Raw genomic sequence first — 20702 nt, forward strand, 5'->3', positions numbered from 1 at the left:
ACAGTAGGCATTTATTATATCACTGTTTTAGTAGGTGGCTTAGCTGGCTCTTCTGGCTCAGGGATTCTCAGAAGGGTGCAAGCCAGGTGTGGGCCAGGACCGTTGGCCAGACATCTGTTCCCTGCCATGTGGAGCTCTCTAGAGGGCTACTCAACACATGGCAGCTGGTTTCCACAAGAGCCAGGGCACTGAGGGGTGGGGCGGGGGTGGGGGGTAGGCAAGATGGAAGTCACACTTTTTTTTTTTTGGTTGTCAAATAACCCTTTATTATTCTTCTTTGCAGTGCTTAACTAGCTGGGCATTCCACCGCACCACTGTGGATGTCATCTATGATGTCGTGAGGGTGGTGGCCATCAACATTGCAGCCCACAGACTGGGCGGCCCCCAGGATCTCTTTAATGGTTCCAGAGAGTTCTCTAGCTAAAGATTGATGCCGCATCTGTCGGGCAATGTTGACAATCTCATCAAAAGTCATGTTTCCACTGTGCTTAATGTTTTTCTGCTTCTTCCTTTCTCTTGGTGATTCCTTGAGGGCTTTGATGATCAGGGCAGAGGCAGAAGGTATCACCTCAATCTGGGCCTGTCGGTTCTGAATGGTCAGCTTCACTGTAATCCTCAGACCCTTCCAATCACCAGTTGCCTTGGCGATGTCATCACCAACTTTTTTTGGAGACAGACCCAGGGGGCCGATCTTGGGGGCCAGGGCAGACGTGGCACTGACTGCCCCACCGGTGCACCTCAGGTACATGACTTTGATCTCGTTGGGGTTGAACTTAGGCGGCATGGTGGAGGTAGCTGGTGTCGGATGAATCCAGATTCGGGACGACTGAAGAAAATTGCACCTTGGCCTCCTCCGATCCGAAAGCCAAGAGCAAGTCACAGTCTTTTTGTAACCTAATCTAGGACGTGACATCCCATGACTTTTGCTGTGTTCTATTCATCAGAAGCCAATCACTAGGTCCAGCCATGCTGAAGGGGAGGAGATTACACACACAACAGCATGAATACCAGCAGGTGTGGATCATTGGTGACCATTTAGAGACTATCAAACACACTGAAATATTGTGAGCATTTTTTTTTTTAATTTCCCAAGCAGCTATTTCACTTTTTAAAAATTTATTTATTTGCTGCTCTGGGTCTTCACTGTAGCACATGGGCTTCTCTAGTTGCAGCACTTGGGCTTCTCTAGTTGTGGTACATGGGCTTAGTTGCAGTATGTGGGATTTTAGTTCCACGACCAGGGATCGAACCCGGGCCCCTGCCTTGGGAGCAAGTAGTCTTAACCGCTGGACCACCAGGGAAGTCCCATGAGCATTTTGGACATTAGCAAAATTCTTCAAAAATTCCTCTTTGAGGGAATTCCCTGGCAGTTCAGTGGTTAGGACTCTGTGCTTTCACTACCAAGAGCCTGGCTTTGATCCCTGGTCGGGGAACTAAGATCCCACAAGCCTCAAGGAGTGGCCAAAAAAAAAAAAAAAAAAATTCCCCTTTTAGGGCTGCAGCAGTATCTGAGGGGCCTTGTCTCCTTTACATAAAGATTGAACCAGTGACAGCAGCCTCGCCTTGAAAAATATTTCAAGGGTCATTACTTTCCCGAAAATTCCTTATCAAAAATCCTTGGGCTTTCCTTGTGGCACAGTGGTTGGGAATCTGCCTGCCAATGCAGGGGACACGGGTTCGAGCCCTGGTCCGGGAAGGTCCCACATGCCACGGAGCAACAGAGCCCGTGCGCCACAACTACTGAGCCTGAGCTCTAGAGCCCACAAGGCACAACTACTGAGCCCACCTGCCACAACTACTGAAGCCCACGCGCCTAGAGCCTGTGCTCTGCAACAAGAGAAGCCACTGCAATGAGAAGCCCGTGCACCGCACGAAGAGTGGCCCCCGCTCGCTGCAACTAGAGAAAGCCTGCGCACAGCTTGCAGCAACGAAGACCCAACGCAGCCAAAAATAAATAAATTAATTTTTTAAAAAAATCCTTGACTCTGCATTATCAAGGGAATTAGAAGGCTTTTATTTAGATCATTAAAACTAAAATTTATAAAATTTATTTATTTATAATCATTAGATAATTAAAACTAAAATTTGTTTTGTAAATATATTATCCTTCTGTTTCAGTTATTATTGCCGCAGAACAGTTACCCAAAAACTGGGTTTGCCTCTTGGTGGGTGTTGAGCCAACAGATACGATCAAGCCAAAGACTGGGAAAAGGAAGGATTCATTATTACTTGCAGCAAGTAAGGAGAACACCAGGGATCTTTCCCAAAGCAGCCTCTCACCGAACAGTAAAACTGTGGAAGTTCTGAGCTAAGGGTACATGCATATTCATGAAGAGGCTTGAGCAGAGGAGAATTCAGCATAGAATTAGGGCAAAGGTTGACAGAGTCCAAGTCTTGGTGGATTGAAGTCAGGAGGGTCAACATCATCATTCCGTCCCCCACCTGGGTGGGGGCCTTAGTTCCTGCTGAACTCAAAGACATATAATTATGTATTGAATATATCCCTTGAGGAGGAACTAGGACTCTGCTTTATCACTGCACTATTGTTTGACTGCCTTCTCTGTTCTGACATTCCTTTGTTCCCTCAGGGTCCTTGTTACTGAGACCTGTTTGAGGGCAACCACTGTGGCCAGGCTTAGATCACAAAATGGCTTCTCTCTTTTTTTTAAAAATTTGTCCTCGTAGCACGGCTTGTCGGATCTTAGTTCCCCGACCAGGGATCGAACTGAGGCCCCCGGCAGTGAAAGCCCGGAATCCTAACCACTGCACTGCCAGGGACTTCCCCCAAAATGGCTTCTCTTATGTCAAGAATGCCATTCCTGATTCTCTTTCTCCAGGGACCCGCTAACCTAACTGCTTATGAAATCACACCAAAATTTAAAGGCTTAAAACAAACACATTTGCTCACAATTCTGCAACTTGAGCAGGGCTTCACAGGTGTAGCTAATCTCTGTTGGGACGCGTCGACTGGGGCTAAGGATGCAGGATGGCTTCACGAAGCTAGTCAGCTGAGGTGACTGTGAGATAGCCAGATCCCTCTCTCTCCCTTCACAGTCTCTCATCCTCCAGGGTCTTGCTCTCTTCCGGTGGCCTCTCTCTTCCTCAGGGTAGTCAAACTTCTTTACATCACAACTGGTTCTAAGAGGGGAAAATGCAAGCCACAAGGCTGAGGCCTGAAAGTCATGTGGCACCACTTCTGCTCTGTCCTACTGGTCAAAGCAAATTATGGATTCAAAGGGAAGGGAAAGATAGATGTCACCTCTTGGTGGGAGGAGCAGCATGCACTTACAAGGAAGGTGAGGTCCTGTCTACCATCTTTGATAGCCATCTTTGTAGACAATCCATTATACCTACTTACAGAAACCACCAGACCACCATCCAAGACAAGGCACTCAGTGTTTCTTTTCTAGTAGTGGTGTTAAGGACTGAATGTTCTCACCAAAACACCCACTCCTAAGATCAGTGGTTGGTACTGGTGGGATGGCAAATATGAAGGAAACCTGCAGCATAAACCCTGGCTTTCTCTTTCCCAAGTTCATAGAGAGGGAGTGAGCCACGTGGTCTGACAAAAGAGGTAACTTACCCAGACAGCTCTCCTTGGGCCTGCAATGTAGAATTAGAAAACAATATCATCTGGAAACGCTTTGCAGGAAGTCAGGTCAGAATCACAGAAAGGACCCAAGATTGGCATTCAAGAGCCCTGAAGTCGGGGGGTGGCCTCTGCCACATACTATCTCTGTGTCTCTGAACAAATCAAGGACAAATCTCTGGGCTTCAGTTTCTTTCCTATGTAAGGCGAAGGGCTTTAACTAAGGTCCCCAGTACCTCTGACGCTCTCTACCTCTCCACAAACCAAACTTTATGAATCCATCCAGAGGACAGCTGGTTCTATACACACTGCTAAAGAGGGTCTTGGGGGTCACTGAGGATCTGAACAAGTGAAGGGCAGATGAAGGCAGGGCTGGAGTGTTACCGAGTCCAAGCTCACTCTGCTCGCCAAACAACAGGCCAATAAATCAGGAGACGAGCTGTTGAGGCAAGGAATATGACTTTATTTGGAAAGCAGGCAGACCGAGAAGATGGCGGACTAGGGTCCCCAAAAAACCATCTTATCAGGGTCTGGATGCCAGTTTCTTTTATAGAACAGAGAGGGGGAGGAGGTGAGGAAGTAAAGTAAAAAGGCCGTATATCTTGCAAAACATCTCCTCCTGTGGCCTGCATCTGGGAGGGGATGTGTTAATTTCTTCTTTGCAGCCATTCACAGGTGGGCAGGGTCAGATTGTCTCCCTGTGAGCTGAACAAAGGCACTTTAGTTTAACATTCAGGCACAGGGGCAGGGTTCCCTAAGGCAGGCCATTATGTATGATTATAATAACAAAAACAATGAAAAGCAAAGGTTAAATTCAAAGAAACAAATTCAACATGGAGTCAAAATTGGCTCTTCCCTGGGGCTTCCCTGGTGGCGCAGTGGTTAAGAATCTGCCTGCCCTGCCAGTGCAGGAGACACGGGTTTGAGCCCTGGTCTCGGAAGATCCCACATGACGCGGAGCAACTAAGCCTGTGAGCCACGACTACTGAGCTCCTGAGCCACAACTACTGAAGCCCGTGAGCCTAGGGCTTGTGCTCCGCAACAAGAGAAGCCACCACAATAAGCATGCGCACCGCAACGAAGAGTAGCCCACGCTCTCCACAACTAGAGAAGGCCCGCGTGCACCAACGAAGACCCAACGCAGCCTAAAATAAATAAATAATTTTTTTAAAAAAAGAAAAGGCAGGGGGCACAGATGACTCCCAAGTGACTGGGACAGTGAGATCAGGAGAGAATATGGAGAGAGAAGCATTTTGGGGCTAAATATGATCAATGTGGAGGTTGTGATGATGTAGTTTTCTCTTCACCATGGAAGCATTCCATGCTCACTAAAGGAAACTTCGGAAATAATTTTTAAGCTAGGAAGAAGAAAATGTTACTTCGAATTCCCATCATTCAAATGCCATCGCTTTCACCACTTTGGTGGACTATCTTAGTCTTTTTTCCCCTCGTGTGTAGGTTTTGTCTTCTGGATGTAAGAAGCAGCATAAGGTAGTGAGAAAAGTGTAGTTTTTGATGTCAGAGAGACTTGAGATAAAATTCTGGCTCTGTCACTTTTTTTCAGGTGTCAAATGTTTTATCTGTATTAACTCATTTAACCTTCATACTAACCCTGTGAAGCCCCACTTCATATACAAGGAGGCTAAGGCACAGAGGGGCTAAATAAGTTGCCAAAGGCTACAACTGATAGTAAGTGGCAGATGAAAGAGTTAAACCCAGTAGTGTTGAGTCTGAAGCCCACAAGCTGAACCCCTACACAGTCTTGCCTCCCACTCTTCACTGCGTGACCTTGATGGAGTTTAGTGAGCCTCTCTGCAAAGCAGAAACTATTCTCAGAGCTGTTGTGGGAATCAGAGATCACAGATGTCGAGTGTCTGGCACACAGCAGGCATCTCAAATGGGGGTTGATCATCACTTGAAAGTTTGTGTTTCAGGCAAGTTGAATCTGAGGTGAGGGTGGAATTTCCAGCTGAAGTCAGAATTGTAAGTTCAGTAAAGCAGTGTTTAGGTGCTGAAGCAACAGACTTGGCCTTCCTGGACTCCAATCCCTGCTCTGCCACCTAACTGCCACGTGACCTGACAAGTTCATTCACCTGTCTGAGCCTGTTTGCTCATCTGTAAAAGGGGAATAAAAATAGTACCTACTTTCTTGGTTTGTTTTGAGTATATGGGGCAATGCGTGGGAAATACATAGGGTTTGGGCAATGTCAGGGCTTGACAGATGTAGGTTTTTGTAATGGTGTAGATGATGGAATGGAAGTAATGTGTAATGTGTAATGGTGTAATGGAAGTAATGATTAATCTGTAGTAATATTACCATAAGGTAACAGTCTCCTGTGTTAGGATTCTTGTATGCATAAGGTATTGAAGGAGGCAGGAATCAAATCTCAACAAAATCTTTTCTTTCCAGTAACTGCACAATCATATGCTTCATTCCTGGTGTACCATCATTGCTCTATGTTCCCCACTGTGCCTGGGGCAGTGGAAAAACCCAGAAAATCCAGAGAAAGGGAGACAGACCTCAGATTCCCACCCCCAACACTCATAATGTGGGCAGCTAGGGAATGTTGCAGTTTAGCCAGGAAAATGATTGAAGGGTTGGCTACAGGACCTAGTAGGTAAAGCTGCTCTAGATAAGAAAGTAGGAAGACCGTTCCCATTGGGCTGGGGTTTGTTAAGTCATCATGAAAAGGTGTGGAATCTCTTTTGGGGGAAAGCATTAATAGGACCAATCTTGCTCTGTAAAGAATGGACTTTAGGAGGAGTTCTTCTCTCAGGAAATACAATGAGCCTGGCTTCAAGGAGTCCATGGCTCTGTGAAGGTCATTAGCTCAGCTACTTTGGTAAGCTGGAATTTCTAGCTCCCAAAGATGTTACTTCACTGGAAGAAAGCAGCCAGCTCCTGACCAGGAGCACCCCACCTGGTGAGAGAGGAGAGGGATTCTGCAGAGAAGGGATCAGCCCACCAAGGAGGCTAACAGGGACTCAGCTCCGACAGTGACCCGAATGTAAACGTTAGTACAAGATGAGGAAGGGCCTCAAACCAAAAGGAACCACTGCAGATCAAACAGGGAAGCCTGGCCGCTGGAAATTTCCTGTTTCTCACTCTGACAGAAAGGAGGGCTTCCGGAGCTGGCAAAGGTGGTGACGATGGAGCAGGCATCCTGGATTCCAGTTACCAAAGGTGCAGCCACGCAGTTTCTGAGATCTCTTGCGGCCACAAGATGGAAATGATTTCCTGAGGGCTGACGACGACAGCGAGATCTTTTGCATCGGGCTTTCCCCCATTTCTTCTCCGCCGGCCCCTTCCCAAGCGCCTCAGGCCTGGGCCTGGGAATGCCGCCCCGGACCGGAAAGGGAGGCCGGAGGCAGCCGCCCCAGAGCGCCCGACCCACCCTCGGGTGCCTGACTTCGCTTAAGCGTCCTCCTGACCTGTCCGGGCCTCCGGGAATAGGGGTGTACTTCTGGGGTGCGGGGAACCCCGCGAGGCTGGACTCGGTGGATCCAGAGGCCCGGGGCTGGGCGCCCCAGCCTCGGAGCCCCTTTGGGCACCAGGCTGAGGGAGAAGGGTCGGGGATCCCGGGGATGCGGATAGGCGGTCCGGAAGCTGGGGCTGGACAGGCGCACCGGGCGTGGGTGGAGCCGGCGGCGCCGGGGTTAATGTCCGCCCCGCCCCGGCCGCGTTGACTCAGTTTCACCAGAAACTAGTGGGGGAGGAGGTGGCAGATCCCCAGCGCACCGGACACCGGGGCGGAAGCTGCGGCCCGAGCCGCGCAGGAAGCCGGGACCGGAACTTCGGCTGGCCCGGCCCCACCCCACTCACCTGAGCAGGTAACCAGGGCCGAGGTGAGCGAGGAGGAGGTGAAGCGGGTTCTGAGCATGTTTGGCCCTTTGTTCTCTGCTCGTTCGTGTGTCCGGGTACGTGAGCTCCTTTAGACGTCCGTCTGGCCGTCCGTCGGGCGGTCGGGTCACCGGAGTGTGCGTGGGAGGACCGGGCCCGCGTGCCCCTCTCCACTCCCGGGGTGCTCGGTGCTCCCCGGTGCTCCCCTTCACTTCCTGCGGGCCCGCCCACCTACCTTGAAGTCTCCCGGCTGATCCGATGTCTCCTCCTCCGTCCCCTCCCCTCTCTCAGGTCGCTATCACCCTCGGAGCTCAGGGGCCCGCACTGTGAAGATGACCCCCGTGGGGAGGAGGGCGACGGTCCCTGGGGGGATGATGGCCGGGGCCCGCCTCTCCCAGGCCCACATCCCAGCGGTCGCCGTGTGGCTCCTTTGCGCGCTCGGCCTCCTGGGCACCGAGGCCGGGCCGCCGCCCGTGCCCCCCAGTCTGCTCACGGCCGACAACTGCCTGGACCGCTTTACCCCCGGGGTGCCTGCCTTCGTGCTCGACACCGACGCCTCGGTGAGAAACGGCGCCACCTTCCTGCGCTCCCTCACCGTGCGCCGCGGCCGGGACTGCGTGCACGCCTGCTGCAGCTCCAACGACTGCAATCTGGCGCTGGTGGAGTTGCAGCCCGACGGCGGGGAGGCCGCCATCGCCTCCTGCTTCCTCATCAACTGCCTCTACGAGCAGAACTTCGTGTGCAAGTTCGCGCCCAGGGAGGGCTTCATCAACTACCTCACGCGGGAGGTTTACCGCTCCTACCGCGAGCTGCGGACCCAGGGATTCGGAGGTAAGGACGAGGGTGCCAGGATTCGGGGAGACTCAGAGAAGGGACTGGTTTTGGAGTCCTGCGCGAGGCATCAGAACGCAGTTAGGAGGAGAGTCCCATTCGACCCCAACTCCTCCTTAGAAGTAGGCGATACAAACCGTAAATAAAGGACAGGCTACAGGAGTGGGGAGGGCTGACACCCTAGAGCACAAACTGGCTCCTGAATTCAGGATGTTGAGTGGGTTGGTGCTCTGGGATGTGTGTACAGGAGAGAGGACGCAGCTTCTCGGGATTCTCACTTCTGGCCCCAATAGGCCAAGTCAGGGAGTTAGCTGTCTGAAGGCCACCTGGTGACTAGATAGATAGAAGATACGCCTGGAGCCTTGGCGGAGCACTGTCCTAGGCACCTTGGTGCCCTGTCAAATGAACCTGGTGAAGGATAGGTTCCTTCTCCACTGCTGGGCTTGGGAGTGTTTCTAGCATCTCTCTGTACTCCTCCCCCCACGAGCTGATTTTTTGGTGGTCTGGGGGAAACTGCCAGGCCCCCATAGTCTAAAGAACAAGCCCAGTCTGGGGGTGACCCAATTGGGGAAGGGGCGGTATTGAGGGCGCAGTAGCCTAGAGGCTCTGGGGTGGGGGTGTGGAGGGTTGCTGGGTGAGTCAGCCCACTGGTATGTATACCTGGTAGGGAAGGGATGTCAGCTGTCCAGGCAAGTGTGTGTGTGTATAAGACAGGCAGGGCTCTCCCTGCTTAGGATCTGGTAACCAAGCTGTCTGCTCACCTTGTTTACTTCCAGAATAAGAGCAAAGTCGGACCCAGGGCTCCTTCTCTTTCCTCCTGGGACTGAGCAGTTAGCTGGGGTCAGGGTCCCTCCAGAGACCTTCATTCCCCATTCTCTCCACCTGCTGTTCTGGCCAGGTGGGGCTCCAGGGCAGGGATGGGTCACTCTGATAACCTCTGTTAGCTCTCTACAGTTTGCTGATTGCTATGCCACTCAGCCTCTCACTTAGGCATCATGATAACCACCTCTGAAAAGGGTGCTATTAGTAGTCATCCCACTTTTAGATTAGGAAACTGACTCCCATGTTAAATAATTTGCCCAGGATAACACTGCCCACAAATGGGAGACCTGGGACTCAACCCCAGGCAGGACCTCCAAAAGTCCTGTGCTGTTCCTCACACAAGACCACCTTTCTGGTAGAAACCTGTCTCTGATCCAGGACAGCTCAGTGGACAACAGAACCAGAGACTGGGGAGCCCAGTGGCCAGGATTGGACTGGAGCTGGGTGGTCTCAGTTTTGGAAAGTAGAAAAGGGACTTTCTTCTCCAGCCTTTCCTCTTCTCCCTATCCCTCCAATAGCTCTGGATCTCTGAGGAGAGGTAGGGTGGAGATTCCGGGAGAGGGACACTGTCTCTGGGCCAGGCTGGGCCACTGAGTCCCACTGGGCCAGGGCCTGAGCCTGTTCCACAAGGAAGCAGCAGAGTGTAGGTGGTGATACTCTAATTGACCTGAGCTGCCTGCCCTCCCTGCTCTGCCAGGACCCCTCACTGTAGGGCTAGCGCCTGAAACTCTGGGGTCTGGGCAGGAAGCTGAGCTGGATGGGGCCTTCCTCATCTGGAAACCTCCCCACCCCCTGACTGGCCTGGTTGGCACAAGACAGGATGGAGTGGGGATTTCCTGGGACCTGTGGGGAGCTGGGTAGAGCTTGGACTCAGTGTGGGCCCCAGGCCATTTCAGGGCACCGCAGCGTTTTGGGGAGTGGGGGATGCCATGTGCATGTCAAGGAGTCCATTCTCAGCTGAGTCCCATTAGAGAGGCTGGAAGTACAAAGAGGGTACAAAGAGGGTCAAGCCACTGTGCCATCCTGGAGGCTAGGCTAGGGTAGACCGAGGCAGGCAAAGTGGGCAAGTGCTCAGGGCTTCTGAAACCTTTGATTTACTGGGGAGAATCCTCCCCAGGGTGGGTTGATCTGTTCCGCCTTTCCCGCCTACGGCCGGGCCAGTCCAGTCCAGATTGCTGGGGCCTCCTGAGCACCCTGCTCTTTCCTCCTCTCCCCTTCCCCCTCTTTCCGTTGGAAGAGTGGCTTAGAAGGTGGAGTCTGTGTTTCGCTTGAGAGTCCTGAGGCCTGGCAGCTGGGGGAGGGGCTGGCTTTATTGCTACTCTGGCCCTTTGCTCTCTTGGAGGTGGGAAAAAGGGAGTGGTAGGGCAGGGCATCTGCCCCTTGCTCCTGGGGGCTGGGGCTTGGAGAGGACCAGCTGTGTGTGGGTGGACATTGCTGATTTGGCCTAAGGTCTGCCGTGCCACTCAGCTTGCCACTTCCACCCTGGGGGCCAGTGGGGCTAGCCTATCTTTCTGCTAGTAGACTGCCGAGTAATCTGTCTTCTTTCCCCTTTGCAACTGCTGTTTACTTCCTGAAAAATGCAAGGAGGGAGGAATGGGCTCCTCCCAGCTCACTGCCCCCTTGGCTTGGCCTCTCACCTCAGGGCCTGAGGATGGCCCCTGTTGGGCCCTTAAGCCACTGGGCTGGGGCTTGGTTCCAAACAGGTACTTTCCTGCTCTCCCAGTCTTATTTCCCCTCAACCGAGGTTCCCTTTTCTCATTCCCGTAGCCCTCTGCACCATTTGATGTGTTCCTCTGTGGAAGTTCTCCCCTCCCATCCCTTTGCTGTCACTGTGTGTCCTGGTCTTCTCACCTCTGGGACCACCCTCTGAGAGTTCCCTGTTGGCTCTGCTTTCTCTGCCTCATCAAAGAGGAATCCCTGTGACTCAGCCTCCTACCAGCTGTTCTTATCTCTTTACCTTCTCTTCTTTGAACTCTTACACTTGATGTAACCCTCTGCAGAGCCTCTGTGGAGGGCAGTTGGGCAATACACACCCAAAGTGTAAATGCATATAGCCCTCAACACGATTCCACTTGCAGGAGCTCATCTTGCGGCTATGCTTAAACATGTGTAAAACAACTTACCAGGCAATCAGTCACTATACCATTGTTTATAAGAGCAAAGAATTGGAAACAATCTCAGTGTCTGTCAACACATCCTATAATTGGATACTGTGGTGCTGTTTTAATCATAATAATAAACCCTGAGGTAGCAAGGGTTAGTTCTTAATAGGGAGGGAGGGAGGGAGGAAAGAAGGAAGGAAGGAGGAAAGGAAGGAAGGAGGGAGGTAGGAAAGAAGGACCTACATCAAGAGAGACTGATGGACTGGTTAAATGTGTTGTAAATTTTGGTGCATTCATACAGTAAGTATTATGCAACAACAAAAAAAAAGAAGAAGAAGTTCTTTATATATTGCTATGACTGATTTCCAGTATATATTAAGAGAAAAGCAAGATGAAGAACTAGCATGCTTGTGAATATTCTATACACTCTCTCTTGATACTCACACATACACATACACCCAAACTAGTAACTGAGAATGCCTCTGGAGAGAGGAACCTGGGGGTTTAAGAATTGGGGACTTAATTCTCACTACCCTTTTGTATTTTTTGCATATTTCATCATGTACATGTATTACCTAAGCTAAAAACAAAAACAAAACCCAAAGATTATAAAGATTATTTTAAAAATCACACTTCTAAGCACATATGGCCTGCAACATGGTGTTTTGCTGTTTTGGAGAGAGCATGAATCAGACCAGGGTTCAAACCCCAGCTCTGCCGTTTTGAAACTGAGCGACCCTGGGCAAGTCATTTAACCTCTCTGGTGTCAATTTGCTCATCTGGAAAGAGGGGCGAGAATGCAGTTGTGGCAGGATCTATCCAGCCCAGCCCATCTCCTTAATGTCCACCAAACCAGTCTTGCAAATTCCCTACTCCTTGCTTTGGCTCATCATGTTTTCTGCTGTCATCAACAACACAGAACATTCTTCCCCACAACCAAACAAATAAAAACAAAAGGATCAAAAAAGCCTTTCTCCCTTCTTCACAAAGCCTTGCCTTTTTCCTCTAGCTTGCTGTGGTCTTTCCCTTCTCTAAACATCCACTTCCTTTTCTTGTACGTGTATCACACAGCCCTTCGTCTTGTTGGGTCTTTCTCCCATTTTGCTTCCTGTTGTTGGGTCTTACCTGCCTAAATGGACCATAGTACCCTCAAGGGCAGTGTGTCCATTTCCTAGGGCTGCTGTGCCATGTTACTACTCCTGGGTGAGTGAAGACACTAGAAATGTACCGTCTCACAGTTCTGGAGGCCAGAAGTCCAAACTCAAGGGGTCAGCAGGGCCACACTCGCTCTGAAGACCCTGGTTGGGGGAGGGTATGGTTGCCTTGCGTCCCCTTGTGACTGGAGGCAGAGTCTGTCTGAGGTGACAGAGGCATCCTGCTCCTGTGCCAGTCATCGTGGGACACCAGGGCTTGATGTGGTGCTGCCTGGGGCTCTGCTCAAGGTCTCTGTCCAGATGGGCTTCTTAGCAGTGATATGGGCTGCAGAGTGAGGGGTGATGGTGTTAATTACACATTGACTTATTTGGCTTTTCAAAAGTATCGTTACTCTTAACTTTTTAAAGCAATTAGCACAAGTTCCTGCTTATTGTAGAAAACAGGAAAAGTCCCCCTTCCAAATATATGTGCATATATTGATATATATCTATATATATATAGTGTATATATATATATAGTATATGTATATTGATATATATATATAGATATATATCAATATATATTGATATATCGATATATGTATTTTTTTTCTTTTTTTCCTAAATGGGATCAGATGGCAATGCTGTTTAGTTATTTGCTTCAGAAAGTTGGTTTTACAACATAAAAATGTCTTAAGTATAATATATCTAAACAGAGGGCAAGAAGATGGTTTACTTATGAAATTGCATCTGTGTCTCAGGCAGGCTGCCGAGTCCTAAGTTGGTCTAGTTGCGACCCATAAGGCACCAGCCCCCCACTCCAGGAGAGATCCTGTCCATTCAGTGAGAGTTGACCTTACTTCACCTTCCTCCCAGGGTCCCGGATCCCCAAGGCCTGGGAAGGCACAGACTTGAAGGTACAGCCACAGGAACCCCTGGTGCTGAAGGGTGTGGAGAGCACAGATTGGCACCTACTGCAGGGTGACACAGACGTCAGGGTAAAGGTGCGACGCTGGGCTGGCTCCCTGACCCCCACCTCAGCTCTCCAGGGCCCCCTTTCGGGGGCCATAGGCCAAACTGCGGCTCCAGGTGGGGTGGGGTGGATAGAAGCTGGGGATCCATTTAATACCAACTCCCTCTGCTCCCCACGGTGGGGCAGGGGGGCTGACTGGGAGGACCTGGGGCCAACCAGGGGCATCAAGGGGTCCCAGCCTGATGGCCACTCCTGTGTTTAGAGGAATGATCCAGACCAGGTGGAGCTGTGGGGACTCAAGGAAGGCACCTACCTGTTCCAGCTGACAGTGGCCGGTTCAGACCAGCCAGAGAGCACGTCCAACATCACAGTCACCGTGCTGTCCCCCAAGCAGACAGAAGGTGAGGAAGGGGGTTGGGGAGGCAGACCCAGGACTCACCCACCCTCTGCACCCTGCTCCGGCTCTGTTGATTGGCCCTCGGAGCTCCCTCACCAACTTTCCTTCCCCCAGAATATTGCCTCGCATCCAGCAAGGTGGGCCGCTGCCGTGGTTCCTTCCCCCGCTGGTACTACAACCCCACAGAACAGATCTGCAAGAGTTTCGTTTATGGAGGTTGTCTGGGCAACAAGAACAACTACCTTCGGGAAGAAGAGTGCAAGCTTGCCTGCCACAATGTGCAAGGTGGGCCTTTGTGAAGCAGTGTTGGGGCTCAGGTGACATTCCCCCAGGGTAGGTGTTCTCTCGTCACGGGTCAGGGAGGTGAGCGTGGGAATCCCCTGTCCCCAGGCCCCCTATCAGCTCATCCCTGCTGGGGCCTGGCCCTGCCTCCTCTCACTTCTCTGTTTTTCTCTCCCAGGCCCCTCAGTGGAAAGGCATCATCCAGGTGGGCTTTGCTCCTGTCCTTATTCCCCTCACCCCTGCCAGCTCTCCAACCTCTCTCAAGTCCAGGCCCCTGACCACACTGCCCTGGCCCAACAACCCATTCCTACCATCAGGATGAAGGCCCACGAGTGCCCCAGCCCTTGCAGCCCAGGATCCTCCTATCAGCTTCTGCCCATTTTGTGTGTAGGAGGGTATAAGGGACAGGGGTGGAAACGGAACCGGGGTTGTGTCATGATGCCACCTTGGGGTAGAGAGGGCCAGGTAGATGATGGACTCCTGGTATTTGCTGGCCGCTGCTTGAGCCTGACCTCACCGTCCACCCCGTCCCGCCCCCACCCAGTGTGCTCTGGCACCTGTCACTCCAGCAAGTTCCGCTGCAGTGATGGCTGCTGCATCGACAGCTTCCTGGAGTGTGATGACACTCCCGACTGCCCCGACGCCTCCGATGAGGCCGCCTGTGAAAAATGTGAGGCCTGGGGGATGGAGGGCGGTGGGCGCAGCAGGGGAGGTCCAGACCACTCACCCCACACCTCTGGGAGACCCTTGTCAGGTCTGTGCCTCTGATTTTTCATCTTTGCAGATACCAGAGGCTTCGATAAACTCCAGAGGATCCATTTCCCCACGGATAAAGGTGAGCTCCTGCCCAGGTCCCCTGGGTCAGGGCTGGCACTGCTATCCTCACTCATCCCATCAATGGGCCGAAGGCCTGCTATGTGTACCAGGCTGTGGGCAGAAAGCTGGGTCGGGGGGTGTCCTGGACTTTCCTTCTGTGTTTCCCAAGCATCATACATCCTCTTAACACGTTCAGAAATTTAGCCATGCCTACATATCACTGAGATGTTATTCATTTAACTTAACGTATTAAAAAGGAAATTTCACGTCACTACTGTAAATGAAAAGCCACTATTACATGCCACGATCTGAGACTGACTATTAAAATAAGTATAATAGGGACTTCCCTGGTGGCGCAGTGGTTAAGAATCTGCCTGCCAATGCAGGGGACACGGATTCGATCCCTGGTCCGGGAAGATCCCACGTGCCGCGGAGCAACTAAGCCCGTGCGCCACAACTACTGAGCCTGTGCTCTAGAGCCCATGCGCCTAGAGCCCGTGCTCCACAACAAGAGAAGCCACTGCAATGAGAAGCCCACACACCACAACGAAGAGTAGCCCCCGCTCACCGCAACTAGAGAAATCCTGGGCACAGCAACGAAGACCCAACGCAGCCAAAAATAAAAATAAATAAATTTTAAATAAATAAATAAGTATAATAAAACGTGGTAATAAATTTTAGCTGGACAGTGTTGTCTGCCAAGGCTCAGGCCCTTAGCCTTCTTTGTTAAAAGGTAGACTGTCCAGTGCTAGAGAGAAAACTAAGACCTTGATAGAATTGGGAATGCTGAAAGAAAATTGAAAAATAATTATATGAGTCAGTCTAGGGTGATTCTGGGCCTAAGCTTACTCTCCTGTATTTATCTTCCTTGCAACACTTTAGATGGGCCAGATATTTCTGGGGCCCCCAGGCCCTCATTGAGTCACAGCCATCCTCTGCATGAGGAGGAGGGTCAGGAGGTGGTGGGCAGCAACGATGTGGAGCCTGGTGGTGGCAGGGAGGCCCCGTGGACATTCACCCCTTTGCCTGCTCCTTACCCCCCAGGCCACTGCGTGGACCTGCCAGACACGGGCCTCTGCTTGGAGAGCATCCCTCGCTGGTACTACAACCCGTTCACTGAACGCTGCGCCCGCTTTACCTATGGCGGTTGTTATGGCAACAAAAACAACTTTGAGGAGGAGGAGCAGTGCCTTGAGTCCTGTCGTGGCATCTCCAGTGAGCAGGGCTGTGGGGGGCGGAAGATGGGGAGGGGAAAGGCTTAGCTAGAGCATTTGGCTCTGTCCCAAGGCCTGGGCTGGTCACACCTCGTCCTCAGAGCACCTGGAGTAGGGGTGGGAAAGGATGGCATTGGGTCTGGGGCACTGCTGAAGAGCAGCTGTGTCTTTGAACCCTTCGTATTGACTTGTCTCTCCACGACCCCCGCCCCCTCCCCCCACCCTGATCATTTTGTAGAGAAGGATGTGTTTGGTCTGCGGCGGGAAAGCCCCATTCCCAACACAGGTAAGCCCCCATCTGCCCTGTCACCACTGAGTAGGTATCAACTCAAGGATCAACTCACACAATTGGTTGTGACTGCCTAAGCCAGTGTCGAGAAGGATCCTGAGGTTGGCTAAAGGGACAGAGTGCCACGATCAATAGTGATATCTGCCAGGGGCAAGGGAGAGAAGCATAAAAATGCATGCCAGGTATGTGTGCCTTCAGCATCCTGGGCCTTTCCCCACACTACCTGCAAGTAGAGCAACCTGGAGCCGAGACCCAAAGCCCATCAGAATCCCTCCCACCGAGCTCCCAACGGAGCTGGTTGAGCTGCTCACATGCCCGAGGGCCTTCCACGCCCGGCATCCATTTGCCTTGGTCCCTTCCATACAGAGTGGGGGTGGGCGTCAGAACCGAGCAGGCCCTGGGAGCACCTCATTTGACTCCTTCTTCCTCCAGGCTCCGTGGAGGTAGCCATTGCAGTGCTCCTGGGCACCTGCATCGTGGTGGTGGTAACCATCCTGGGTTACTGCTTCTTCAAGCACCAGAGGAAGGGCTTCCACAGACACCGCCGCCACCACCCCCCACCCTCTGCCCCCACCAGCACCAAGGTATCCACCACCGAGGACATGGAGCACCTGGTCTACTACCAAACAACCCGACCCCTCTGAGCCTGGGGCTCTAGAGGGCTCTGGCCAGTTCTCACCTGGCCCTGCTTCCTCCTTGCCAAGATGGAGGCCTGGGCTGAGGAAGACTTTGGGACCCGACTCCTCCAGCCTGTTCTGCCTCCAGGGCCAGGGCTCCAGACCCTCTTGGAGGTGTCTCAGCTAAGCTCAGGCTACTTGTTCCTGAGAAAGCTCAAGGGTCTGCAAGGAGCAGAAAACCTCTGAGCCAGGAATCCCACGCATGGTTGGACCCATCTGCCTAGGACTTCAGAGGAAGTTGGAATTTTGCTTCCTGTTCGGAGCTGCCTGCCCCCATCCCATGACCTTGGGAAGGGGCCTGGGGTGGCGTCAGAGGCTGGAGGCCCCAACTCCGTCCTCCAGAGCTGCCCCTCCCACCCTGCAAAGTCCAGGGCTGGGGTGCGGGGGAGGACGTCCCTGTATATTCTGTGTTGTACAGAGCTGCTTTCTGTTTATTTAATGCCGTGGCGGGTGGGTGAGAGGAGTGGAAAGCGGCTGTCTGGCCGCTGCCGCCTCTTCCCCTTCCCCGCGGAGTGAGCCCCAACCTGGCCTGGGCTGGCACACACAGCCAGATCTTCCCCACCCCCCAGGGCCCTGCAACATCACACTCCCTCCTGCTCCCCTACTTCCCACCGGCCCCAGTCCACCCACAGTGTAATAAAGTGATTTGTCCTGTGAGTCTCCTGCCTCTGCTCTGTGGGCCACAAGAGGGACAGAGCTGCACGGGGAGATGCGACTGCCCCGTCCTACCGGTTCAGGCTTTGGTCACCCTGTTTAGCAGGTTTTCCCGCCCTTCCCGAAACTGTCCTAGCCCCAGCCCCTGAGGGTCGGGATAAGTGCCAAGTCTGACCGCCAGGGGGTGGGGAGGGGAGAAAGGGCCGTGGGAATAGGGGGGCCTAGGGAGGCCACGGAGCACTGTTTCTTCCGGGTTTGAGCCTGCAGTGTGTATTTGAGGACGGGGGGCGGTGGGGGGGAAGGGGAGGGTGCATAGTCTTGAACCCTGGTTCTTTTTTTTCCCCGCGGCGTTTGGGAATCTTAGTTCCCTGACCAGGGATGGAACCCAGGCCCCCTGCAGTGGAAGCACGGAGCCCTAAACACTGGACCGCCAGGGAAGTCCCCTGAACCCTGGTTCTTATCTCTGCTCCCTTTGGTGTGGGTGCAGGGGTCCCATGTGGCCAGCCACAGAAGCCTCTGCTTCTTTACCGGAGTGTAGTTGCTCCCCAGGCTCTGAGGAGCAGAGGAGGAAGGAGCCTTTAGCTGAGGTGCTTCTCTCCAACCCACACCCCTGCATTTGTTTGAGCTACCTGCCTCTTGGTGCCCCCTCCCCAAAAAAAGAAAACATCATCCCTTTAATTCACTTCTTCATTGTCTTTTTTAACAAATTTTCTTTTTTTTTGGCTGCATCACACGACATGTGGGATCTTAGTTCCCCGACTGGGGATCTAACCTGCGCCCCCTACAGTCAAGGCACAGAGTCTTAACTGCTGGACCAGCCGGGGAAGCCCCCATTTCTTCATTTATTCAACAAATTATTTATTGAGCTCCTATGTGCCAGGCACCACCAGTCATTAGAAATTTGGTTTTGTAAGATAAGCACATAGGAAGTACTATGTAAGTGCTTTACATATCTCAAGTGATTGCCTCAGCACACAACCCTGGGATGAAGGTACTATTATTAACCTCATTTTACAGGTGAGGAAACTGACTCAGCAAAGTTCAGTTCCTAAGGTCCTAGAGCTGGTACCGGAGGACTGATTTAAAACCTTACATTATGGCTCCAGAGTCTAGCCTTACAAAAGAGACACTTTTAAATTGTGATAAATGCTATACAGAAAAATCAAACGGCAGTGTGAAAGGTTGGGGGCTACTTTTAAAGGATTGAAGGGCAACCTAGGTGAATGTCCATATTTGAGTCCTAAGTGTACGGCTCAATGAATTTCTGTGAACACACCCAGGAGCCAAGCACTCAGATCAAGAAGCAGAACCTTATTAGCAGCCCAGGATGGGCCTCCTTTTGATGGGTAACTTTCTCACACCTTTGTGTTCTTGTACCTGTTGTACTCAGCCTGCACCACCTCCCCCTTTCTCATCTTTCAACCTAAACTCTAGTTCTCATTCCTGAAATCCTCCTGCATACACACTGCTGGGGGGCACTTCCTACTCTACATCCCTGTGTCTGCTAACAGGACCTTCAGCACAGAGCACCCCCTTTTCCTTTCCATTTACTTATCTGTCTTCCCACTGGGTTGTGGGCTCCTGGAGACACAGATGGTATCTTAAGTCATCTCTGGGTCTCCAGCACCCCACACCCCCTCTATGACCTTAGTAAATGGTAGTAGTTCAATAAACATTGAGTAGATGGCAGGGGGTGGGTCCCGTTACGGTGCTGTGGCTATTCCTATTTCATCAGGCACTGTATTTTTTTTTTTTTTTTGGCCGAGACACGCAGCTTGTAGGATTTTAGTTCCCCAGCTAGGGATTGAACCTAGGCCCTCGGCGCTGAGAGCACAGAGTCCTAACCACTGGACCGCCAGGGAATTCCCAGACACAGTATTTTTGATTCCTACCTTGCCAGCCACTCATCCATCCTTCAAAGCTCGAAATGGGCTCTATTCCTCTTCTGGTCTCCCCAGCACTGGGAACAACCTTCATTATCCCTTGGTTCTCTGTGAGCACTTCCGGGCTGAGGTCAATTCTGTATCCCAATGCCTAGAAGAGTAATCAGCACATAATAAAAGCTTAATAAGTGTTTGTTGGACCAAAGGGAGCATCCTCCTCTTAGGGAGAGGTGGAGATGAAGTGAGATGATGGCAGACAAAGCGCCTTCCCTAGGAAGAGCTGCTGGGAGGGAGGGAGGGCAGGGCTGAGTCAGCTGGGTGACAGGAGGTGGGAGCGCGGAGGAGCCGCTAGGGGGCGCGCTCACCACTGCTGGGCGCTGTCTTTGCTGCAAGGGTTGGATCCAGAGTACACAGTCCCAGGCAGGTGTCAGATGTGGAGCAATAAAAGCTGAGACGCAGTGCCTGTTCTTCTGCGGCTTACACTCTGGAGTGCAGGCAGAAGGAATGCAAATACTGTAACAAAACAATATGGTCCCCAAACTACTGAGATGTCCCCAGCTGTTCTCTGCTCCATCCCCAGCCAAATGACTCCCTTTCTCAGAACTTTCATGCCTCCCAGGACTTCCCTGGTGGTCCAGTGGGTGAGACTCCGCACTCCCAATGCAGGGGGCCCGGGTTCGATCCCTGGTCGGAGAAATAAGATCCCACATGCGTGGGGCAACTAAGCCTGCATGCTCTAGAGCCCGCATGCCACACCTAGAGAGCCCGCGTGCCACACTACTGAGCCCGCGTGCTCTGGAGCCCCCATGTCACAACTAGAGAGCCCCGCACGCCACAACTCCAGAGCCCGCATGCTGCAACTACTGAGCCCGAGTGCTCTAGAGCCTGTGCGCCACAACTAGAGAGAAGCCCACGCGCGGCAACGAAGACCCAGCGTGCTGCAACTAAGACCCGACGCAGCCAAATAAATAAATAAATAAATATTTAAAAAAAAAAAAAAAAGACCCGGCACAGCCTAAATAAAAATAAGAACTGTCGGGGCTTCCCTGGTGGCGCAGTGGTTGAGAATCTGCTTGCCAATGCAGGGGACACCGGTTCGAGTCCTGGTCTGGGAAGATCCCACATGCCGCGGAGCAACTGGACCCGTGAGCCACAACTACTGAGCCTGCGCGTCTGGAGCCTGTGCTCCGCAACAAGAG

At 52.1% G+C, this 20702-nt stretch overlaps 2 protein-coding genes across 11 annotated transcripts; one reads left to right on the forward strand and one right to left on the reverse strand.

The window, feature by feature from the left end:
• Positions 1-10: 10 nt before the first annotated feature.
• On the reverse strand, positions 11-7547 carry LOC309626518 (large ribosomal subunit protein uL11-like). Of its 4 annotated transcripts, XM_082387282.1 has the most exons (6): positions 7413-7527; positions 6696-6834; positions 3584-3603; positions 2909-3138; positions 2281-2465; positions 651-969 (listed from the first exon to the last, which is right to left on the reverse strand). In XM_082387282.1, the coding sequence occupies exons 2-6, from the start codon at positions 6750-6752 to the stop codon at positions 955-957; spliced, it is 507 nt and encodes a 168-aa protein (XP_082243408.1). In that variant the 5' UTR covers positions 6753-6834; positions 7413-7527; the 3' UTR covers positions 651-954. The 4 variants fall into 4 exon arrangements, with proteins under 4 accessions (XP_082243406.1, XP_082243408.1, XP_082243407.1 ...); XM_082387281.1 differs by lacking the exon at positions 3584-3603 and having other exon boundaries at positions 7413-7521; XM_082387283.1 differs by lacking the exons at positions 2281-2465; positions 3584-3603 and having other exon boundaries at positions 7413-7521.
• On the forward strand, positions 7300-17623 carry SPINT1 (serine peptidase inhibitor, Kunitz type 1). 7 transcript variants are annotated; one of them, XM_082387235.1, is made up of 11 exons: positions 7380-7507; positions 7722-8261; positions 13195-13322; positions 13554-13692; positions 13803-13973; positions 14149-14175; positions 14515-14640; positions 14755-14805; positions 15831-16001; positions 16239-16286; positions 16722-17623. In XM_082387235.1, the coding sequence occupies exons 2-11, from the start codon at positions 7763-7765 to the stop codon at positions 16931-16933; spliced, it is 1572 nt and encodes a 523-aa protein (XP_082243361.1). In that variant the 5' UTR covers positions 7380-7507; positions 7722-7762; the 3' UTR covers positions 16934-17623. The 7 variants fall into 7 exon arrangements, with proteins under 7 accessions (XP_082243359.1, XP_082243358.1, XP_082243361.1 ...); XM_082387233.1 differs by having other exon boundaries at positions 7300-7435; positions 14149-14640; XM_082387232.1 differs by having other exon boundaries at positions 7309-7420; positions 14149-14640.
• The last annotated feature ends 3079 nt before the right edge of the window (positions 17624-20702 follow it).

This window comes from Balaenoptera borealis, assembly GCF_965194805.1.
Source record: "Balaenoptera borealis genome assembly, chromosome: 3".
NCBI classification, from domain to species: Eukaryota; Metazoa; Chordata; class Mammalia; order Artiodactyla; family Balaenopteridae; genus Balaenoptera; species Balaenoptera borealis.